The sequence below is a fragment of the Schistocerca serialis genome, chromosome 3 (genome assembly GCF_023864345.2).
Source record: "Schistocerca serialis cubense isolate TAMUIC-IGC-003099 chromosome 3, iqSchSeri2.2, whole genome shotgun sequence".
NCBI classification, from domain to species: Eukaryota; Metazoa; Arthropoda; class Insecta; order Orthoptera; family Acrididae; genus Schistocerca; species Schistocerca serialis.
Window position 1 is genome coordinate 710,187,146 of NC_064640.1, and position 21,289 is coordinate 710,208,434.

A 21,289-nucleotide genomic window follows, 5' to 3' on the forward strand; every position below is an offset into this window, starting at 1 on the left:
CAGTGCTCCCGAGGTAGGTGGTGCAGGAGCAACGGGGAGGGGGCGGGGGGAATTGCCCCTCACCAAGAGGGCAGGTGTAGCCTTCTGGACGAAATGCGAAAAACTGATGGCGCTACAACTGTTCTTGTAGTGGCGGCATATGAGGTGGTCATAGCCACAGGATGTAGGTGCTCATATTTTCTCTTAGTGTCAGTGTAGGTCAGTCAGTCCAGAGTCTTGTATTCCATGATTTTCCTCTCTTTCTGTAAAATTCTGCAGCCTAGCGAGCAAGGTGAATGATGCTGTCCGCAGTTGACACGGGAGGTGGGGCACACAGAGTATTGGGATGTGATGGACGTCCACAATCTCGACATGTGACGCTGGAAGTACAGCGTGAAGGCATATGGCCGAACTTCCAGCACTTATAGCACCGCATCAGGGGAGAGATATGTGGCTTGACATCACAGCAGTAGACCATCATCTTGACCTTCTCGGGTAAGGTGTCACCTTCAAAGGCCAAGATGAAGGCACCAGTGGCAACCTGCTTATCCCTCGGACCCCGATGGACGCGCTGCACGAAATGAACACCTCGCCACTCTAAATTGGCATGCAGCTCATCGTCAGACTGCAAAAGAATGTCCCTGTGGAATGTAATATCCTCGACCATATTTAAGCTCTTATGTGGCGTGATGGTAACAGAAACGTCCCTCTACTTGTTACATGCAAGTAAAGCCCATGACTGTGCAGGGGAAGCTGTTTTTATCAAGACTGACCCTGAGCGCATTTTGGACAAGCCCTCCACCTCCCCAAATTTGTCCTCTAAATGCTCTACAAAAAACTGTGGCTTCACTGAAACAAAGATTCCCATGGTGTGGCCAGGGATGGGAATGATTTAGGGTCGTACTTCCTTGCATTGTACTGAGACTTAGAATGCTTAGAGACTGCTGGTGTTTTATCACCAACAAGTGATGGCGTGGCATGCTTCATCGCGTCATTCTCACTGATGCCACCCACTCTGACCAGGGGCCCTCCCCATGGGCACCACCCAGCCACAGCAAAGGCCACCTGGCAGGATGAACATTGCCAGGATTCCCGATGCCCAGGGTAACAGGCATCTACTCCTTGGTATACATGGGGAGTTAACAGCGCAGGCATCAACGGAGTGATCTCTGCGTTGTCAGGGGGCTTATAACCAACAGGGTACATGGTGGCCCCATCACAATGGACTGGCTAGTGTGCTGGATATCAGGTGCAAACAAGTCCATGGTCATCATCGGTGCAAAAAGCGACACTGCATAGTGCATGGTGGAAAACGCACACAGGAAGGTGTCCTCGCCCAAGAGATGGAGAATAAGTGGGACTGTAATGCGACGATGAGAAAGCAGGCTACAGATCTCAAGGCACGAGGGCCATGGTGCACTATGTAAGGCGCCCTACCCCAATTGGCTCGCTCTTTGGAAAAATTTTGAAGAATGGAAGTCAAACCCTAAAGAGGACCATCACATAAAGGGCAAAACATGTGAGACTCCTTTTTGTCGCCTCTTATGACATGCAGGAATACCTCCGTCCTATTCTTACCCCAGGACCCGCAAAGGGCATGATAAAAGGTGGACGTACCAGCTATTAGGTAGGTGGTCATAAAGTTTTGGCTGATCAGTGTACATAAACTTCATATTCATCTTCATCTTCAATCTTCTCTAAATAGCTACTAAATATTTTTCATCAAGAGATTTCACTGGTTGTACCCAAGAAGGCCCGAAATAATTCTGCAGTCATAGTTGCCACTAGAGATGACAGTAACTTATGCTGGAACAAAATTGGAAAGTGATGGCAGTAAGGACACTGTAAGTGAATACCAAGCACTTTATGGCCATGTCACACCTACACAAACCTCCAATGGCAACAAAATTCTGAGAATACATGGACAGACATAAACTGGATGCAAAGAAGTCAAAAAGACAAAATTACTAGTTACTCTCCAACAGGACCAAGAAAAAAGGACCAATGTGTTCTTCAAACGTGTCATAAATCTTTGCAAAGAAAGTGTAATGAATTTTCTGCTGAAGATAGGCAGGCAGTATCTGTCACTTTCTGAAAGCAGGGGAAGATTTATGTAACCTGTCCTGTGGACATTATTTAAACCAAAGGTCAAGAGATCACTGATGAACCAAGGAGAAAATGTAAAGGCTTTTACCACTCTGAGGTATGAGATGGGAAAACAAAGTATACAAAAAGATGTTTCTCAATCCTGTCAAGATCAAAGAATACACACACTTTTTGGATGTATAATTCCTCAAATGGGATGAGCCACGATTCAGAAATGTCATGTTCTAAAAGAACAAATGAAGAAAAATTATGCAAAATAGTTCCTGAAAGTATTTCTGGAGAACTTTCCAAAATTGCCATAGCATTAGTGCATAAAATTCTCCTGTAGACCTTATCTTAAGCCTGTTATACAATCCAAACTACAGGTTTACAGACTCTCCAAAGAAAAGTGCAACCAACAGACTGTTCCTCTTCTAAAAATTAAACTTGATTTTCAAAGAGATTAACTTCAGCTTATTTCTCAAAAGAGAGATCAGTGCAAATTGTGCTGCAGTTAGAGACCAGAGAGCTAGAGCGAAGACATTCATAAGCAGCAAACAGAATGGAAGAGTAGGAAAGGCTGCAAGAAAGATGTACGCAATAAAGCTGCCCAGTGAAAGCTCTTCACGGTGTGCACCGTGGACTCTAGCCATGAAATTAGGTACATATATATATAAACAAGTGCACTTAATTATGAAACATAACTGGCTGTTCATAATTTTACAATGTACAGTCCTATAACAGCCATGATGCTATGGGCTTCTCATTCAGTAGGACTCTTGGTGAATTGGTTGCAACAAGTTTTGCTCGTTTATCTGGACAACCTATCCATAGCAATTAAGGAAAATCTGGTCAAAGTCATTTTGTATTCTGACAGCTGAATGCATCAGAACAGAAATGTAATAGAAAACACTCAACTAAGATTGGCAACTGGTGTGCTGGTATCAATTAGCCAGAGAAACGTCATACTTGAATGGAATGGGACTCAATGCACAGTTCCATTGCGTGCAGCTTTAAAGAACATGAAACTACACCTATAGACAATATGCATTGTGACCTGAAGAGGCAAGAAAAAAATAAAATCTTGTGTAATCTATTACCTTGATTACTAATTTTACAGGCAAAGAAGAATTTGTGACTATGATACAAAATTTACAACTTCACAAACTGCAAGACATCACCTAATTGTTATGGACCTGAGAACAATGCAGTATCCCCTACAAATGATCATCGGAGGTAAGTGACTTAGCAGTGACTGTGCAGGTTCATCTCTTGTTGTTGCTGAAGGAACTTGTTAGGACACGTGATTCCAGATTACTATCTTGAACAAAAAGTAATTTGCGTGAAAGTTTTTTCTTGGAAGAAGAAAAAACAGCTATGAAGGTACAGTATCAGGACTGTAAGATGGTGTGTGTGTGTGTATATGTATGTTTCTGTGTAGTTATTCATAAAAGTAATAAGTCATGAAGTATACTTAGAGAAATGATTACAATGAAACTATCATGTCCTTCACCAATACTGAGAATACATTGTACATGACATAATTAAGTTGTACAATGAATCTTTGTTTAAAAATTTTTGTATGATCCAAAACTGAATTTTAGTGCTACAAATATGCCTCTATGTATGTTTCACACTTCCCAGGCAGTTTCCTGTCCCTCTTGCAAATTTTGTGTTTTGCTACTTGCAAAAGTAGAGCTCTTCAATGGTGATATGGCACTTAGAGACCTGGCTAATACTGTTAGGTAGTCCTTCATATTCTCGAAACTAGTTGCAGCTGTATAAATGCTGATCTTGCCGACAAATGCATATGATTACATGCCTTCATGAAATTGAACCATTGATGGCGAGTTGTGCATATGAGACTGTAATTGTAGTCCAAACACATTCTAATGGCAATAGATAGTTCTCTTTATTATCAAATAATGCCGTAAGTGCCTCACAGACAGCAGTTCTCTCTGGACATGGAATACATGTTTTTCAGTGCACATTAGTAGATATAGTTACTTTCACTGACTATATAACCTGAATGGCTACATATCTGGCTTATACATTCATGATGAAAAAGACACCTGTTTAAAGGGAACAGTTTATGAGAGAACAGTGCAGTCTATTCTGGAATACTGCCACAGCATTAATAATCATTATCAGCAGGCATCACAACAGATGTCAAGGAATTCATAGATATATTGCTAGCATTGTGACAACCATTATAAATCCATACAAACCTGGAACACATGCTCATAACAGCTGATTGATTTTTTTTTTTTTTTTTTTTTTTTTTTTTTTTTTTTTTTTTTTTTTAATGAAGGTTATATTTCTGCAAAACCCTGTTAAGTAAATTTTGACAACCACTGTTCAAAGAAGATAGGACAATAACCTTGCTGTCTGTATAGAGTATCTCATACAGGGAACCAAACAGGGACAAAGGTTTTTACCCATACATACAATCAGTCATTTTTTTTCTTTGCTTTGTGTATTAATGGAATAGAAAAGAAAGTAGGAAGCACTTGGGGATTGCTGATCACTATATAACGATGAATTTGGCAGCAAGTGGTAATATACTAAACTCCGGCCTAAAAAGGTGGCCTGTAATGCAAACTGAAAATATTTTTTTAAAACTGTTCCACACCCTGGTAGTTATGGGCTACAAAAAAGGGCATAGGAGGAGAACTGCATAATGTTCAACACTGTATGAGTCTGCAAATCTCAAGTTTTCAGTCAGCTCATACATTTACCCAAATTTTTCTGGTCCTGGAAAGATTGACACATCCTTCATTGCTTTTTTAATAGAAAGACAGTCTTCTATAATCTTAACAACTGTATTGGTTTGGCAAATTTGCCAAAGGACTTGAAAGGTGCTGAGGAATGCAGGACAGATACAAACCTTACTTTTTGATAGTCACGTCACATATGGTTCAGCACCTACAAGGCTGTATAAAGCTCTGCACTATATACGGTAAATTCATTCCAAATTTAGATCCTGAAAATCATCCGATTGGCCAAAACAGTTCCCCACTTTGATTCATCAATATATACAATGTTTAGATTGCGGTGGTGACATTCATACAGGCCTACAAAGCAGGTCCCAAGTTCCTTATTTTCTGAAATTTGCCAACTCTGAAACTATAAAGAAACCAATTTTTCTGGTTTTACTTGCAGTGACATGCTGATCTGTAGCATTGCCTGAAGTTTAAAAGTGACAGTTTGGATGCAAGTTCGCGACACAGTACATAACGTTTCAGTTAACCCGGATTTACATCATCTACATGGTTTTTGGGAACATGAGCACAATAGTCAAAGCTGTTGTTTGGTGTAGAGTGGTGTTTACATTGATCTCGTTTGAAAGAAGACCATGACAACATAAATGTGCCTATAGACATGTTGACTGAATAAACATTTTCACAATTTGTAGTCACATATCTGGTTTCAGCAGGGCTCTGTTTTACTGCAACAGTCATCTGCCACAAGTGGAAGTGCAGAGTCCTCTCCATTATTATCCACAAAAAGACTTACTTAACTACCATTGTTTTGTGTACCACCATTTTCAATAGGCTACTGCATATTTGTCCTTAATACTGAGTGAGGTTGGGTTGGGTTGTTTGGGGAAGGAGACCAGGCAGCGAGGTCATCGGTCTCGTGGGATTGGGGGAGGAACTCGGCCGTGCCCTTTCAAAGGAACCATCCCGGCATTTGCCTGGAGCGATTTAGGGAAATCACGGAAAACCTAAATCAGGATGGCCGGACGCGGGATTGAACCGTCGTCCTCCCGAACGCGAGTCCAGTGTCTAACCACTGCGCCACCACTGAGTGAGGTAAAATGAGGTTTAATCATGCTATGAATTAAGAGATTCTGCATCTAAATATACTAGAAATCACTACAAACACCTTCACTAAAGGAAGTAACAGAGATTTAACCTTAATGGCAGCACATGAAGCATGGTGGATAACTTCAACACTTTCAAATTTACCCTCAGCCAATGTACACAATTGGCAATAATGCAATTTGTTTTTGAAACAGATTCATACAATTTCACAAGAGAATTCCTTCCACACAAAGGAAGAAACTTTGAGTAAATTTTAACTTATGCATTGGACTACTGTGTATTTATCTACAAAAGAACCATCCGATTTTACAAGGGTATTTCATTTACATGCATGCACATAGAACCTTGGGCTTCTCTTTACAGTTGCATTTAGTATCAAAGTTTTCATTTAGTTTTCTCAAATGTTCAATGCATTGTCCACCAGACATACAAAAAACATCCAGGTAATAACCAAACCCATCCCATAACTCTGTGGGCTTGCCTGGAGTTACTTCTGGAGCTATGTGGCATCACAGTTCACACAGAGTCTTTTACTTACTTACTCACACACACACACACACACACACACACACACACAGAGTTAAATCAGGTGACCTCTGAGGCCAAAGTGTAATGCAAGATCCCCACCCCTCTTGTGGACTGATCTAGCACTGTGGCAGATGATTGCAAATAAATGTTCTAACAAGAAGATCCCAGTGCACTGGTATCCTGTCCTGTTGAAAAATGACATTTTCAGCATGTTCTTGCATTTGTGGATTAAGCCAGATTGACATCTTACCTAGGTACACAATTTCTGTAATAGTCTTTATTGCAAAAAAGAACAACCCATAAACCCTTTTTTGGGAAATAGCAGAAAACACATGAAGCTTTGATGAATAAATGAGAAACGAAACTGGAATCTTTCATCTCCATGCCCACAATGAATTAACAAAATTCTATACACTGTTGTTTATCACCATCATTAAGGCCTGTAGCAACTGTATGACTTTAAACACAAATGTCATCATAAAATACACCAGACAGACACATGAGGGTTGGATAACTATGGACTGACATGCTGAGTAGACTTCTGTGGACTATGCACAAAAATCTGTCCAATACACCAACTTAACAACCATCTACATCTACATCTACATCTACACAATACTCCGCAAGCCACCAGACGGTGTGTGGCGGAGGGTACCCTGAGTACCTCTATCGGATCTCCCTTCTATTCCGGTCTCGTATTGTTCGTGGAAAGAAGGATTGTCGGTATGCTTCTGTGTGGGCTCTGATCTCTCTGATTTTATCTTCATGGTCTCTTCGCGAGATATATGTAGGAGGGAGCAATATACTGCTTGACTCTTCGGTGAAGGTATGTTCTCGAAACTTTAACAAAAGCCCATACCGAGCTACTGAGCGTCTCTCCTGCAGAGTCTTCAACTGGAGTTTATCTATCATCTCCGTAACGCGATTACTAAATGATCCTGTAACGAAGCGCGCTGCTCTCCGTTGGATCTTCTCTATCTCTTCTATCAACCCTATCTGGTATGGATCCCACACTGCTGAGCAGTATTCAGGCAGTGGGCGAACAAGCGTACTGTAACCTACTTCCTTTGTTTTCGGATTGCATTTCCTTAGCATTCTTCCAATGAATCTCAGTTTGGCATCTGCTTTACCGACGATCAACTTTATATGATCATTCCATTTTAAATCACTCCTAATGCGTACTCCCAGATAATTTATGGAATTAACTGCTTCCAGTTGCTGACCTGCTATTTTGTAGCTAAATGATAAGGGATCTATCTTTCTATGTATTCGCAGCACATTACACTTGTCTACATTGAGATTGAATTGCCAATCTCTGCACCACGCATCAATTTGCTGCAGATCCTCCTGCATTTCAGTACAATTTTCCATTGTTACAACCTCTCAATACACCACAGCATAATCTGCAAAAAGGCTCAGTGAACTTCCGATGTCATCCACAAGGTCATTTATGTATATTGTGAATAGCAACGGTCCTATGACACTCCCCTGCGGCACACCTGAAATCACTCTTACTTCAGATGACTTCTCTCCATTGAGAATGACATGCTGCATTCTGTTATCTAGGAACTCTTCAATCCAATCACACAATTGGTCTGATAGTCCATATGCTCTTACTTTGTTCATTAAACAACTGCGGGGAACTATATCGAACGCCTTGCGGAAGTCAAGAAACACGACATCTACCTGTGAACCCGTGTCTATGGCCCTCTGAGTCTCGTGGACGAATAGCGCGAGCTGGGCTTCACACGACCGTCTTTTTCGAAACCCATGCTGATTCCTACAGAGTAGATTTCTAGTCTCCAGAAAAGTCATTATATTCGAACATAACATGTGTTCCAAAATTCTACAACTGATCAACGTTAGAGATATAGGTCTATAGCTCTGCACATCTGTTCGAAGTCCCTTCTTGAAAACAGGGATGACCTGTGCCCTTTTCCAATCCTTTGGAATGCTACGCTCTTCTAGAGACCTACAGTACACCCCTGCAAGAAGGGGGGCAAGTTCCTTCGCGTACTCTGTGTAAAATCGAACTGGTATCCCATCAGGTCCAGCGGCCTTTCCTCTTTTGAGCGGTTTTAATTGCATCTCTATCCCTCTGTCGTCTATTTCGATATCTACCATTTTGTCATCTGCACGACAATCTAGAGAAGGAACTACAGTGCAGTCTTTCTCTGTGAAACAGCTTTGGAAAAAGACATTTAGTATTTCGGCCTTTAGTCTGTCATCCTCTGTTTCAGTAGCATTTTGGTCACAGAGTGTCTGGACATTTTGTTTTGTTCCACCTACTGCTTTGACATAAGACCAAAATTTCTTAGGATTTTCTGCCAAGTCAGTACATAGAACTTTACTTTCGAATTCATTGAACGCCCCTCGCATAGCCCTCCTCACACTTCGTGTAATTTTTGTTCATCTGCAAGGCTTTGGCTATGTTTATGTTTGCTGTGAAGTTCCCTTTGCTTCCGCAGCAGTTTTCTAACTCGGTTGTTGTACCACGGTGGCTCTTTTCCATCTCTTACGATCTTGCTTGGCACATACTCTTCTAACGCATATTGTACGATGGTTTTGAACTTTGTCCACTGACCCTCAACACTATCTGTACTTGAGACAAAACTTTTGTGTTGAGCTATCAGGTACTCTGTAATCTGCTTTTTGTCACTTTTGCTAAACAGAAAAATCTTCCTACCTTTTTTAATATTTCTATTTATGCCTGAAATCATTGATGCCGTAACCGCTTTATGATTGCTGCTTCCCCGTTCTGCGTTAACTGTTTCAAATAGTTCGGGTCTGTTTGTCACCAGAAGGTCTAATATGTTATCGCCACGAGTCGGTTCTCTGTTTAACTGCTCAAGGTAGTTTTCAGATAAAGCACTTAAAAAAATTTCACTGGATTCTTTGTCCCTGCCACCCGTGATGAACGTTCGAGTCTCCCAGTCTATATCCGGCAAATTAAAATGTCCACCCAGGACTATAACATGTTGGGGAAATCTACTCGAAATATTTTCTAAATTATCCTTCAGGTGCTCAACCACAACAGCTGCTGAGCCAGGGGGCCTATAGAGACATCCAATTACCATGTCTGAGCCTGCTTTAAGCCTTCCACTCGGCTCCAAACCAGAGGACCACGATCGGTTCTGGGAACGATACTACAAATAGTTAACTCTGATTCCACCCCGCGAGCGAGGCTTTCTGCCTTCACCAATTCCGCCAACCGCCTGTACGAACTGAGGATGACCTCTGAACCCAGACTGCAGGAGTCATTTGTGCCGACATGAGCAGCAATTTGCAGTCGGGTGCACCCAGTGCTCTCTATCGCCGCCAGCAGGGCCTCCTCCACATCTCGGATGAGACCCCTCGGCAAACAGACAGAGTGAACACTGGCCTTCTTCCCCGACCTTTCCGCTATTTTCCTAAGGGGCTCCATCACCCGCCTAACGTTGGAGCTCCCAATAACTAATAAATCCCTCCCCCCATGTGCCTGCTCGGACCTTGCTGAAAGAGCAGCCACATGTCCACTCACAGGCAGAGCGGGCGATACCACACGGCCAGCCTCCACATTTACCCTCCGCCTCATGCGCCGCGAACGCCGCTGAACCCACCACTCCCCTTGGGGAGAGGGTAGCCCAACCGCACCCCATACCCGCGAAGATTTCTCAACAGCAGGGACAGAGGGTGAAGCATGTAACACCTGGGGTGTACCATGCGATGCGCCAGACTCCCCACTGCCGCTACACTCTGAGGCAGCAGCCTGAAAACGGCTGACCGCGGATATCAACACGCTCAGCTGTTCGCGAACAGTGGCCGGCTCCTCCTGCGTCCGTACACAGCAGTCACACACAGGGCTCATGTGTGGATTTCTCAGATACTTGGATTTCCAATGTCCTGAAACTGCTGTTCTGTACATCTCCTCTTCCTCTTCTCCACCCCAGTGTGCCCATTCATGCATACACTCCCCGAAACGCATTTTGATACCACCATAAACAATACATCAAACATGCAGAGCAATGTAGATGTCAGGCATTATCAATTTTCCTCACTTCCACCACTACTGAACAGTAAGTTAATATTGCACTATCATCCAGTTTTGAATTATGTTTAAAACTTCAAGTTTCTAGCTCACTGGGATGTTAGTTTAAAATCAATTGCAAAATCTGTATCGAACGAAGAGACAAGAAAGTGAGTTAATAAAAACATGATAAAACGCAAAGAACTCTAAAGCATAAGTGAAGAAAGTCTAAGAAAGATGTCTGGCCATTACAAAGGCAGCAGCAAAACAAAAAACTGGGGGAAAGGGGGGTGCAGAGGGGGGGGGAGAGAGAGAGAGAGAGAGAGAGAGAGAGAGAGAGAGAGAGAGAGAGAGAGGGAGAGAGGGGGAGGGAGGGGGGGGGGAGGGAGGGAGGGAGGGAGGGAGGGAGGGAGGGAGGGAGGGGGGGAGAGAGAGAGAGAGAGAGAGAGAGAGAGAGAGAGAGAGAGAGAGAGAGAAAGAGAGAGAGAGAGACTGGGAAAAAATCATTATTAACTGGAACTCCCGAATCAAACTGAGTTCAAGGGACTGCAGAAGAAAACCGAATTGATCAGGAAACCTTTGAAATATTACAAAAAAGTGAAAAATTGGTTAAAAATGAATGAACTCTCAGCAAATACATAAAGAACTAAATGCACAGCTGAAAAAAAAAGAAAAAAGCACCCAAGCATGACTTCATTCAAGAGGATACATGGGGGAAGTGTTGAAGGAACAATTAATGCTGAAATGGCTCATGAAACAATTATGTCAAGGACAGTACTTGCATAGCAGAAGCATAGAGGCCCAAAATGTAAGAATATTTCATTTTATTTCTATCACGGAATACTTTCCAAGCTACCAGGTTGAGAGCACATTATGATGCACAAAGAAACTCATAAAACAAAACTATTACACTCACACTTCAATGATAAATGAGAATGATTTTTATAATTGACAAGCCCACAGAAAAAAATGGGATGAGTCACATTTTGTACTTTTATTAGGAGAGGAATTTTAAGCTTTCAAGCTTCAAGCAAAAAAACTTAAACTCCATTTGAGCATAGCCAACATAATTATGACGCCAAATAGGAAGTACATTAGAAAAAAATAAAAATTTAAATAATATGATGAAGACAAAACGAGCAGAGGAAGTATATCATTGATGCAGACAGGACTTGATAAGTCCATCACTTTTTGGTAAGCTTTTGTCCCTTCTTTGTGTTGTTTAGCTTTGGAAGTTCCTTTTTTTTAGTCTTGGATTTGGTTCGTTATGTGGTAGATTGGAATACAAATTTCTTGTCTTGAGCAGAAAACTGTTTAAGTTTCTGAAGAGCTGCATATTTTTCATAAGATATTGGCACGAGCTCTGAAAATATACTCCTACAAGAATCTTGATTTACCATATAAAAAGTTTATATTACAAAACACTACTGTTTACTCAATGGGGCCATAAGAATTTATCACATTGCTGCATTGATACTCAGGCCTGACATCTACTTGAAGACCATCAGCATGTTTCAAATCTACTGGTGTAGAGTCTCAATGATAAATAATCCTGTTTTGGAACATCTGATCTTCCTTCGTGACCAGAACTTCCCTGAGAGATTATGTGGTGAAAGAATACTATAGTTTGTAACACACTTTTAAAAAGTTCATCTAATCTCATACCATTTCTTGTTGATCAGGAATGAGTCTGCATGGCCTTCAATTCACTCTTGCAGTTTCAAAAGCATTAACCCAGTCTTCTGGTAACTCTGGGATAGTTTTCTTCTTTATGAAACCAAAGTTTTTATCACATTCCAAGTAACAGTGTCTGCTCATTGGACATACTATTTTGACACTATCTAATCTTGTAATGGTATGAAAGACATAGTGAAGGTATAACAGCATTCCATAGTTCTTATTCTGTCCAAAAGCAATGAATCACAGAGCATTACAAAAAACCTCACTTTTGGATAAAGGATTTCACTCACATAATTGTGCAAAAAGCTAATAAATTCATTTGCTCCTTTATGTCCTACATCTTCAGTGTAAGTGTAAAGTATTGCTTCACTGTTGGACATTTGATGAATGTTGAAACTGTAAAATGATTAGTGCTTGGAGATTTTCCAAGGCTACATTTTTTTTGGGGTCTAGTGCAGCAGGGGATACAACCCGTCGGCTTTGGACAATGACGTCACAAATCGCCAGAGAGCAGTTTACCATTTTCGCTTTTGCTGTTATGTTTCAGTTTCGTTTTTTTACTGATTGCTTAATAAAGTGGATCTGTTTATTCTATCTCGTGAGATTTTTTTTTTTAAAAGCCAAAAAACACTTATCAGCCACTGAAGGGAGCTACAACACTAAGAAGAATCGCTTCTCGATTGGCCACTTGTGACGTCATTGTCCAAAGCCGACGGGTTGTATCCCCTGCTACACTAGTCCCTTTTTTTGATAGTTCTTGTATACTGCTTCATTTTCCACTACATTTTTACTTTCTTGCCTCGCTTTTTGCTTTCTTGAATAAAATGTAACAGTTCTTTGCTTGTGAATCTGATCTTCCATACTAAGTACTTCAATTTTATTTGTAGTTTCTAACTTTTCTCTTTCAAAGTTATTATGTGGAAGTTTTGCATCAAACCAATGACAATGGCAATGGAAAGAACACATTAAGTCAATCCTCCCATGGAAAGAATGGGGCAAGTCCAAGATTTGCTACTGAGGTTTACATTACACCTGTTAGGTCAGTTTGATTGTGACTGGAGATATGTTCAATTGAGTTTCTTACTCTGTGTTATTTTGTTACAGCAGTAGCGTTTAGTGTGAAGTGTGATAGTAATGTAGTCCTCTTAGGATCTTTAAAATGTGTGGATCACCATGAGATGAATGTGAGAAGCCATTTGTTAGTCACTCAGCTAAAAAGAGAAAAAGTTATGGCAGAATGCGTAACATTTGTAGGTACCTCAGGGCAATGTCACACACTGAGAAGGTATTAGTATATGCGTACCCAAATGCTTAGCTGAATTTGCTGTTAAATATTTTCTCGTATGTCCCTTATGCAATAGGAAGTTCAGAGTATTTTTCTTTATATAACTCAAGGCATTTTTTTATTGATTGTTCTTCTGGAAGGTAAATTCAACAGTATTTTCCTTATCATAGTAGCTACTTCCTCCCTTAGAAGCAGCTACTTGGTTTACAATGGCTGCCTCCTTTTCTTCGGATAGTTTCCATGGCCAGTTAGCATGCATGTCTTTTTTGTCTTTGGGAGATATTCCAGTATTCTTCATACACTACTGTGTAGTCTGTGCTTTATTATTTTATGTGGGGCAAGGAAGGCCTTTTGGCAAACATGAATCTCTCATGGTACCGTTTTGTTTGATTCTTATAATGTATAGGAAAGAGCAATCTCTAGCATTAAAATTGTCATGCCTACACCTTCTATGAGCAATTAATGTCAGATACTAAGCTGATTAAATAAGAAGATTGATCACTCCAGTTACCAAACAAATTAAAATTCTTGACCAGCTGTTTTCTTTCATGGTGTTTGATTTGTTTTAAACATCCATTGTTTGGGCATTTGCAGTCACTGCCTAATTCATGAGACATTGCCCTGAGGTACCTACAAATCTTACGCATTCTGCCATAACTTTTTCTCTTTTTAGCTGAGTGACTAACAAATGGCTTCTCACATTCATCTCATGATGATCCACACATTTTAAAGATCCTAAGAGGACTACATTACTATCACACTTCACACTAAACGCTACTGCTGTAACAAAATAACACAGAGTAAGAAACTCAACCGAACATATCTCCAGTCACAATCAAACTGACCTAACAGGTGTAATGTAAACCTCAGTAGCAAATCTTGGACTTGCCCCATTCTTTCCATGGGAGGATTGACTTAGTGTGTTCTTTCCATTGCCACTAACAGTAAAACCCTTTGTATCTCAGTGATTTGCCAAGTTATTTGAAAGTCATTTTAACTGTGTTGCAGTACCAACAGCTGGCCATCAGAATGTGACAACATCATTTTTAAATTAAATGGACTTATTGCGTTTCTTCCATGGGGGTCTTTAACTGTGTGTGTGAGCTTTATACAAATAAAATTAAATGTCTGAGCTGGAAGAGATCACTTAGTTTTAACTGATAATTGTTATTCCTATTACAGCACAGCTATATTGAGAATAAGTTCTGTAGCAGCTAGATGGTGACAGATCCTGTGGTCACTATGAAGCTTACACAAATATGTTCAGCTGTAACAAGGTCAATTCACAGCAAAAAAAAATCACAATCACAAATCAACTTAATAAACATTCTTCCATGAATTGCACAGTGCTCAAGTGTGACCTCGATGATTAGTAAGACTGACTAATCAGTAGTTTCATAGGTTTATGAAATTTAAGAAGTGACATTGTTTCCTATCTACTTTCTGTGACTAAACTTTTGACACATACATTCACGAACATGGAATTCACAGTAAATGAAATATGTACGTCACGATTCCTATGAAGCTAAGCACATCTAATTTTGAATACACCACAATAAAAAAAGATCAGCATCCACAATCACATGACTTGTATCTTTTGTGAGCATTCTATGGTGTCATCATTAAGAGTTTTCTGCTTGTCTGGTAAGTCACCCCCCCATTTTAGGATGTGACTGTGGCAATTACAGGTAGTAAAACTTGACTTTTAAGAAATGCAGAGCATAGAAGCCCGAAGTCAAGGGACGGAAGGTCATGGCACAAATACCTATAAGAGGACAATAATCTGTTTTGTTATTTGCCTTCAAATCACTACACTACAACAGTGCCTTTACAATGAGTGTGGAAAAGTAAACTGCGGTATAAATAACCAGACCAAAAACTAAGCTCTGTTTTACTCACAAATGCATATCAATATGTACACTATGAAATGACCAGCAGTAACATTATTTTAACAAATATCAATCAAAACCACAACTTTTAGTGTTGTGAAGTCAATACTAACATACTGCGCTCTGTTCCTGCATAATTACACTTTTAATACCACTGTTTTAAGGCTAAAGTTTGACAAACTTCTATCTTAGTTAACACATCTTATGGAAAGCCAGGTGAAATTGGCATCCGAGGATAATCAGCATTCTTCATTGCTTAATCTGAAGTTAACTGTGAAAATATCAGACCCTCCAGTCCATGAAAATATAGAACAGATGTGATGCTATTACAACCCACTTGTGCCAGTATAATCAGGCACCTTTCAAATTTCTTCATTTTCTTATTTCTGTTATTACCTAAACATAAACTCTTTGCCATCACACTGATATAGGATGAACATCAACGAAAGCAAAACACAGATAAGAGAGTGTTTCCAAATTAAATTAGGAAATGCTGAGGGAATTAGATTAGGAAACGGGACACATTTGGGCAGTAAAACAACTGATGATGGCCAAAGTACAGAGGATATAAAATGTAGATTGACAATGGCAAAAAAAGTGTTTCTAGAGAAATTTGGATAAAAGATAGGAATTGGAACTCACCACCCCTTTACATTTTTCAATATGGTGTGCACATAAACATTAGGCTTCACTACCAGTGAATTTGTTACCAACAACATATTTTCTGATATCACACTCACTGGTTTCGCCAACTCACAACCAACTTGCCAGCTTCTCACCTAACCTAGACCTCGGGCTGCATTACAGATCGCTCTGTCACCACAAACAACCAAGGTCTCCAGGGATTCCAATACATAACTTTAACTGAAATTTGTTAACATCGAATATACCTAGATTTAAGGGTTAGGAAGTCTTTTCTGAAAGTATCTGTATGGAGTGTAGCCACATTTGGACATGGACAATAAACAGTTTAGACAATGAAAGAACAGAAGCTTTTCAAATGTTCTGCTACAGAAGAATGCCAAAGATTAGATGAGTAGATCACATAACTAATGAGGAGTTACTGAAGAGAACTGGGTAGAAAAGAAATTTATGGCATAACCTGGCTAAAAGAAGGGATCAGTTGATATGACACATTCTGTGACGTCAAGGATACACCAATTCATTATTGGAGGTAGGTAGGTAGGTAGGTAGGTAGGTAGGTAGGTAGGTGTGTGTGTGTGTGTGTGTGTGTGTGTGCGTGTGTGTGTGTGTGTGTGTGTGTGTGTGTGTGTGTGTGGAGGGGGGGGGGGGAGTCATGGAGGGAGACGAAGAGATGAAAACTGTAAGCAGATTCAGAAGGATTTAAGCTGCAGTGGCATGGAGAGCTGCATCTAATCAGTATTTGGACTGAAGACTACAACAACCACTATCTCAGTATGAAATTTTCTAAAGCACCAGTATCTTAAATCTCATATTCATATATGTGAGGACTACATACATAAAATGGCAAGGTACAATACTAGGAGATTCATGTTTAAAAGCAAGAATCTAATATATAGTAATTAGTTAATAGGTAAATCACTTAACACACCAAGAGAAGTCACAGATGTACATACAATGTCAGTGAGCTAGTTTACTCCATGGGGGGCAATTTATGCCATTCAACAAACGATATGATCTGTTGGAATGAGTTGCAAACCACCGGTCACTTCCATAGAATTTTACATAACTATCTTGACCCTGACTTGAAACTAATTATTACTCGACGTGCAACAGTGTACTACAAACGGCTCGCATCTACATGTTCTCTCAACCCCTCCGACACTGCCGAACAGTAACAGTTTATAAAATGACAGTGTGCTGCTCAACTACGTAAAAGAGTCAAAACTGCATTCCACTCACAATACCTCACTATTCGTGGTGCTTTATTTACCACTATCTCCTCACTTTGTTTACAAAATCTAAGTATTATTTATCGACATATATGTACTTACATCCTTAAGTATCCGATAGAGCTCATCTTCGTCCAGTAACTCTGGATGTAATAATATATGCTCATCCATCATCGCCGATCGTCAATGTACGTAAACATGCATCGTTTAGTGTTTACAATTACTTTTCGAGCTCAAACAAAGTTACTACAGGCTTAAACCACACAATCCAAAGTTCTCCGACTACCAAGATGTAGTCATTCAATTCATGCAGAAACTGCACAGCAGGCCTAAAAACCTCAACATTTTCCAAAGTAAAATGTATAAAGAAGGAAATCGGACGACATTTTTTTCCAACTAATATAATTTTATGCTCATCTGTCCACATGGGCAGTGAGACGGCCGGTCAGCAGTACGACACACATTCTTCGTAAAACATTTTAACACAATTAAAAGAATGTGTTACATCTTAACATTTTGATTAAACCACTGTTTACATAAACAATAAAGATGATTACAGGTATAGGGTTACATAAGTTTTACAATATCAAAATGAAATTATAAGTTCCTGAACGATTCAAAACTTGCTGTTATATTTTGGAGGTTTGTAGATCAGCTGTGGTGCGGGTTATTTGTATTTTTATACAAATGACACGAAAATTTTTGTGTATTTTATGTAGAGGAGATTTTATGGTTTTATGTACTGTACAAGTCGCGAGATGGCCTTTAGCAATGGGAAAAAAAGGGAGGAACTCTGATGTGTAAAGAATTTCGTAGAACGGGTAGCTGTCTGGGACTAATTTATAGTCTGGTTGTGAGAGCTAGTTAAAATTTCACTAAGAGACGTCGCAGACGGAATGCATGCGTAGGCCCTGGTATTGGAAGAATGTGTTGGGATATCCACGACAGAGAACGATGATTCGAGATTGCAGGTAAAATAAGCTGATTGGCATTAAATTTATAAGAATGTGTCTAATCCAGTGTTTGTGGGTGAAAAGGGTAACTGGTAAGCTAGTAATTAATTTGAATGAACTATGGTGTGCAAATGAAATATGTGACATATGAGAATTATGAAGGATTTCTAGCACTTTGAGTGTGCAATAAATCCGAGCGATGTTGTTGATATGACTGATCAAAAAGTGGAAATGACATATTTATTGTACCGGTGGTGAAAATCTATAGTTACCGAACTTACGGAACAACTCAGCCTGCTAAATGAACTGGGGGGGAAACAGGTGCAACTTGAGTCACCAAACTGGATTAGCTCAGGTTGAGGGGATTTAAAGTCAACCCGAATTTGCGTGGTAATAACTCTAAATCAGTTCAATCCGGTGTGCGGCGGCCGCCCCTGAAGTTGATGGTTTCGCGCAAGGTTGGAGTTTGCCGCCGTCGCGCCCTCCGAACCCGAGTTGAATTGAGTTCAGTCTATTCCTACAGAACGGGACGCTATTTACAGTGATCTTTAAAAGTGCAGTAGCTTATTATGATTTATTCGTAATTTGCTGGCGACAGACATGCACCCGTTTAAATGCTACCCTACCAATCAACTCGTCCAAGTTCTGGTCGGCCTTCCGTCGCCTTACCGGAACTAAACCCTCCCCCTATTATCCTCTTCTCCATGATGATCACCCTTTCCATGACACTCTTAGTAAGGCCAATCACTTTGCCTCCTACCTCTCCAATGTATTTTCCATCCCCGATGATCCCCAGTTCGATTACTCCCTCTTCCCGGATATCTGCGATCGCACTGACACCTCTTTCCCTCCCCTCGCTCCTGGTTTCCAGTACTTGGACAACATTGCACACACGGAACTCAATGCCCCTATCACTACACAGGATCTCATTGTTACACTCCGCACGAAACGCAACACCGCTCCTTGTCACGATCGTGTCACCTACCGTCACCTTCGTGAAGCTCCTGTCTCTTTCCTCTCCACTCTGGCCAGGCTCTACAATGTAGTCCTGTCCACCGGTTACTACCCCGACCTGTGGAAAACCTCCCGTATCCTCATGTTCCTTAAACCTGGCAAACCGCCGTCCACTGTCTCCTCCTATCGTCCCATCAGCCTTACCTCCGTCTTCAGCAAGGTCCTGGAATCTATCCTCACCCGACGCATCCACCAGCATCTCCGCCAGCACCACCTCCTTCCCATTACCCAGTGTGGCTTTCGGCCGTCCTTCTCTTCTGACGACCTTCTCCTTCACCTCACTCATCTCCTTTCTGAACAGCTTAATTCCCGTCGCTCCGCAATCTTCCTCTCCCTGGACCTCGAACGTGCTTATGACCGCGTATGGCATTCCGGTCTCCTCTTGAAGCTCCAAACCTTCGCCCTTCCCATTAACTACGTCCGTCTGATCGGCTCCTTTCTCTCCTGCCGTCCTTCCTATGTCACCATCCATAACACAGATTCCTACACCTTTTTCCCCTCTGCCGTTGTGCCCCAAGGCTCTGTCCTCTTCCCCCATCTGTACCTTTTGTACACGGCGGACATGCCGCCACTGTCAGCCCCCGTCCACCTTCTCCAGTTTGCCGATGACACCGCCTTCCTTGCCCTTGCCCCCACCCTACAGTGCTCCCAACACCTTCTCCAATCCCATCTTGACCGGTTCACCGCTTGGTGCAACCAGTGGTTGCTCAAGGTCAATCCCTCCAAAACCCAGGCGATCATTGTAGGCAAAACCACCCCTTCCTTCCGCCTCCTTGGACAACATTGCACACACGGAACTCAATGCCCCTATCACTACACAGGATCTCATTGTTACACTCCGCACGAAACGCAACACCGCTCCTTGTCACGATCGTGTCACCTACCGTCACCCACCCTTAAGTACCTTGGCGTCACCCTCGACCGCCGCCTCTCCTGGACTCCCCACCTCCGGACAATCCAAGCCAAGGCACGCTCCCGACTCAGTCTCCTCAAGCTCCTCTCCGGCCGTACGTGGGGTCTGGACCCCTCCACCATCCTCCACACCTATAAATCCCTCATACGCCCTATCCTTTGTTATGCCCATCCGGCTTGGATCTCCGCCCCCCCCCCCCCACCCTACCTTTTATAAATCCCTCCAAATCCTTGAACGTCATGCTCTCCGCCTCGCCTATCGCATCCGTCTCCCCTCCCCCACGCGGATCCTGTACGATCTCATCCCCTTCCCCCACCTCCTCCTTTTCCTTGAAAGGATACGGATCCTGTACACCTCCCGCAAACTCGATCCTCCTCACCCTCTTGTCTCGCCCATCCTCTCCCGCCCCCGCCCGCTGCCGCGCCTGTATTCCCACGTCCCACCCGGTCTCCATCTCTCCACCCTCCTTACCCTCTCCCAAGGTGGCTTCCGCCAGCTCCCCCTCCCTGATGATGCCCTCCTCCCGTCCATCTACCCCTCCTACCAACTTCGATCCTCCCGCCCTCCTCCTGTGCTTGCTCCTCTGGGCACCCTCCCTCCCTTCTCTCCCTTTTCCCTCCCTCCTCCATTTCTCCCCTCTCCTCCCCTGGGCTTCCCCTCCCCTGTCCCTCTCCTCCTGCCCCCATCTCCTCAACCATTGGCATCCTTTTTCTCCCCTCTCCCCCACCTCACCCCTGTTCCCCTCTTGGCAGGTCCCCGGACTCGCACACGCTAAGTGGACATTCGCGCGCCGGAGATCACCGCCATCAGTGTTTCGTGTGTGCCATCATGTTTAGTGTTCAGTGTTCACCGTCACACTCCATCGTTCACCAGTGCCATCGTCTTCTTCAGTGTTTGTGCGTCATGTCAACAGTTCGTAGTGTGGATTGTCATCGAGTGTGAACGGCTTCATGTTTTTTTATGTTCATGTGTCTACTGTTTTTTCCCGCCGTTTTTCCAAGTGATGTATCTTCTCTGTTTATGTCGTTGTACTCTCTTCGGCTGAAGAGCGGCGTATTGTGCCGCTGCCAGCCTACCTGTTCCACAGGTTTTAAAATCACAATAAAGAAAAAAAAAAAAAGATTTATTTTGTTTGATAGGAACTCGTGAAGCGTTTGATACACGTCATTTACAAGTGGATCTGTACGGTACAGAAAATTAGCCTCATAGCAACTTTTTTTGTTGATCTCATTTTGTTCCTTGTTGTTCGTTCTATA

The 21,289-nt window shown here is 41.9% G+C and overlaps 1 protein-coding gene across 1 annotated transcript in view; it reads right to left on the reverse strand.

The window, feature by feature from the left end:
- Positions 1–17,447, reverse strand: part of LOC126470579 (uncharacterized) — a 60,704-nt gene extending 43,257 nt beyond the window's left edge. Inside the window, exon 1 of the mRNA XM_050098532.1 lies at positions 17,256–17,447. Within this exon, the coding sequence (XP_049954489.1) occupies positions 17,256–17,327 (72 nt within the window). The 5' untranslated portion in view covers positions 17,328–17,447. The remainder of the gene's footprint in view (positions 1–17,255) is intronic.
- Positions 17,448–21,289: the final 3,842 nt, after the last annotated feature.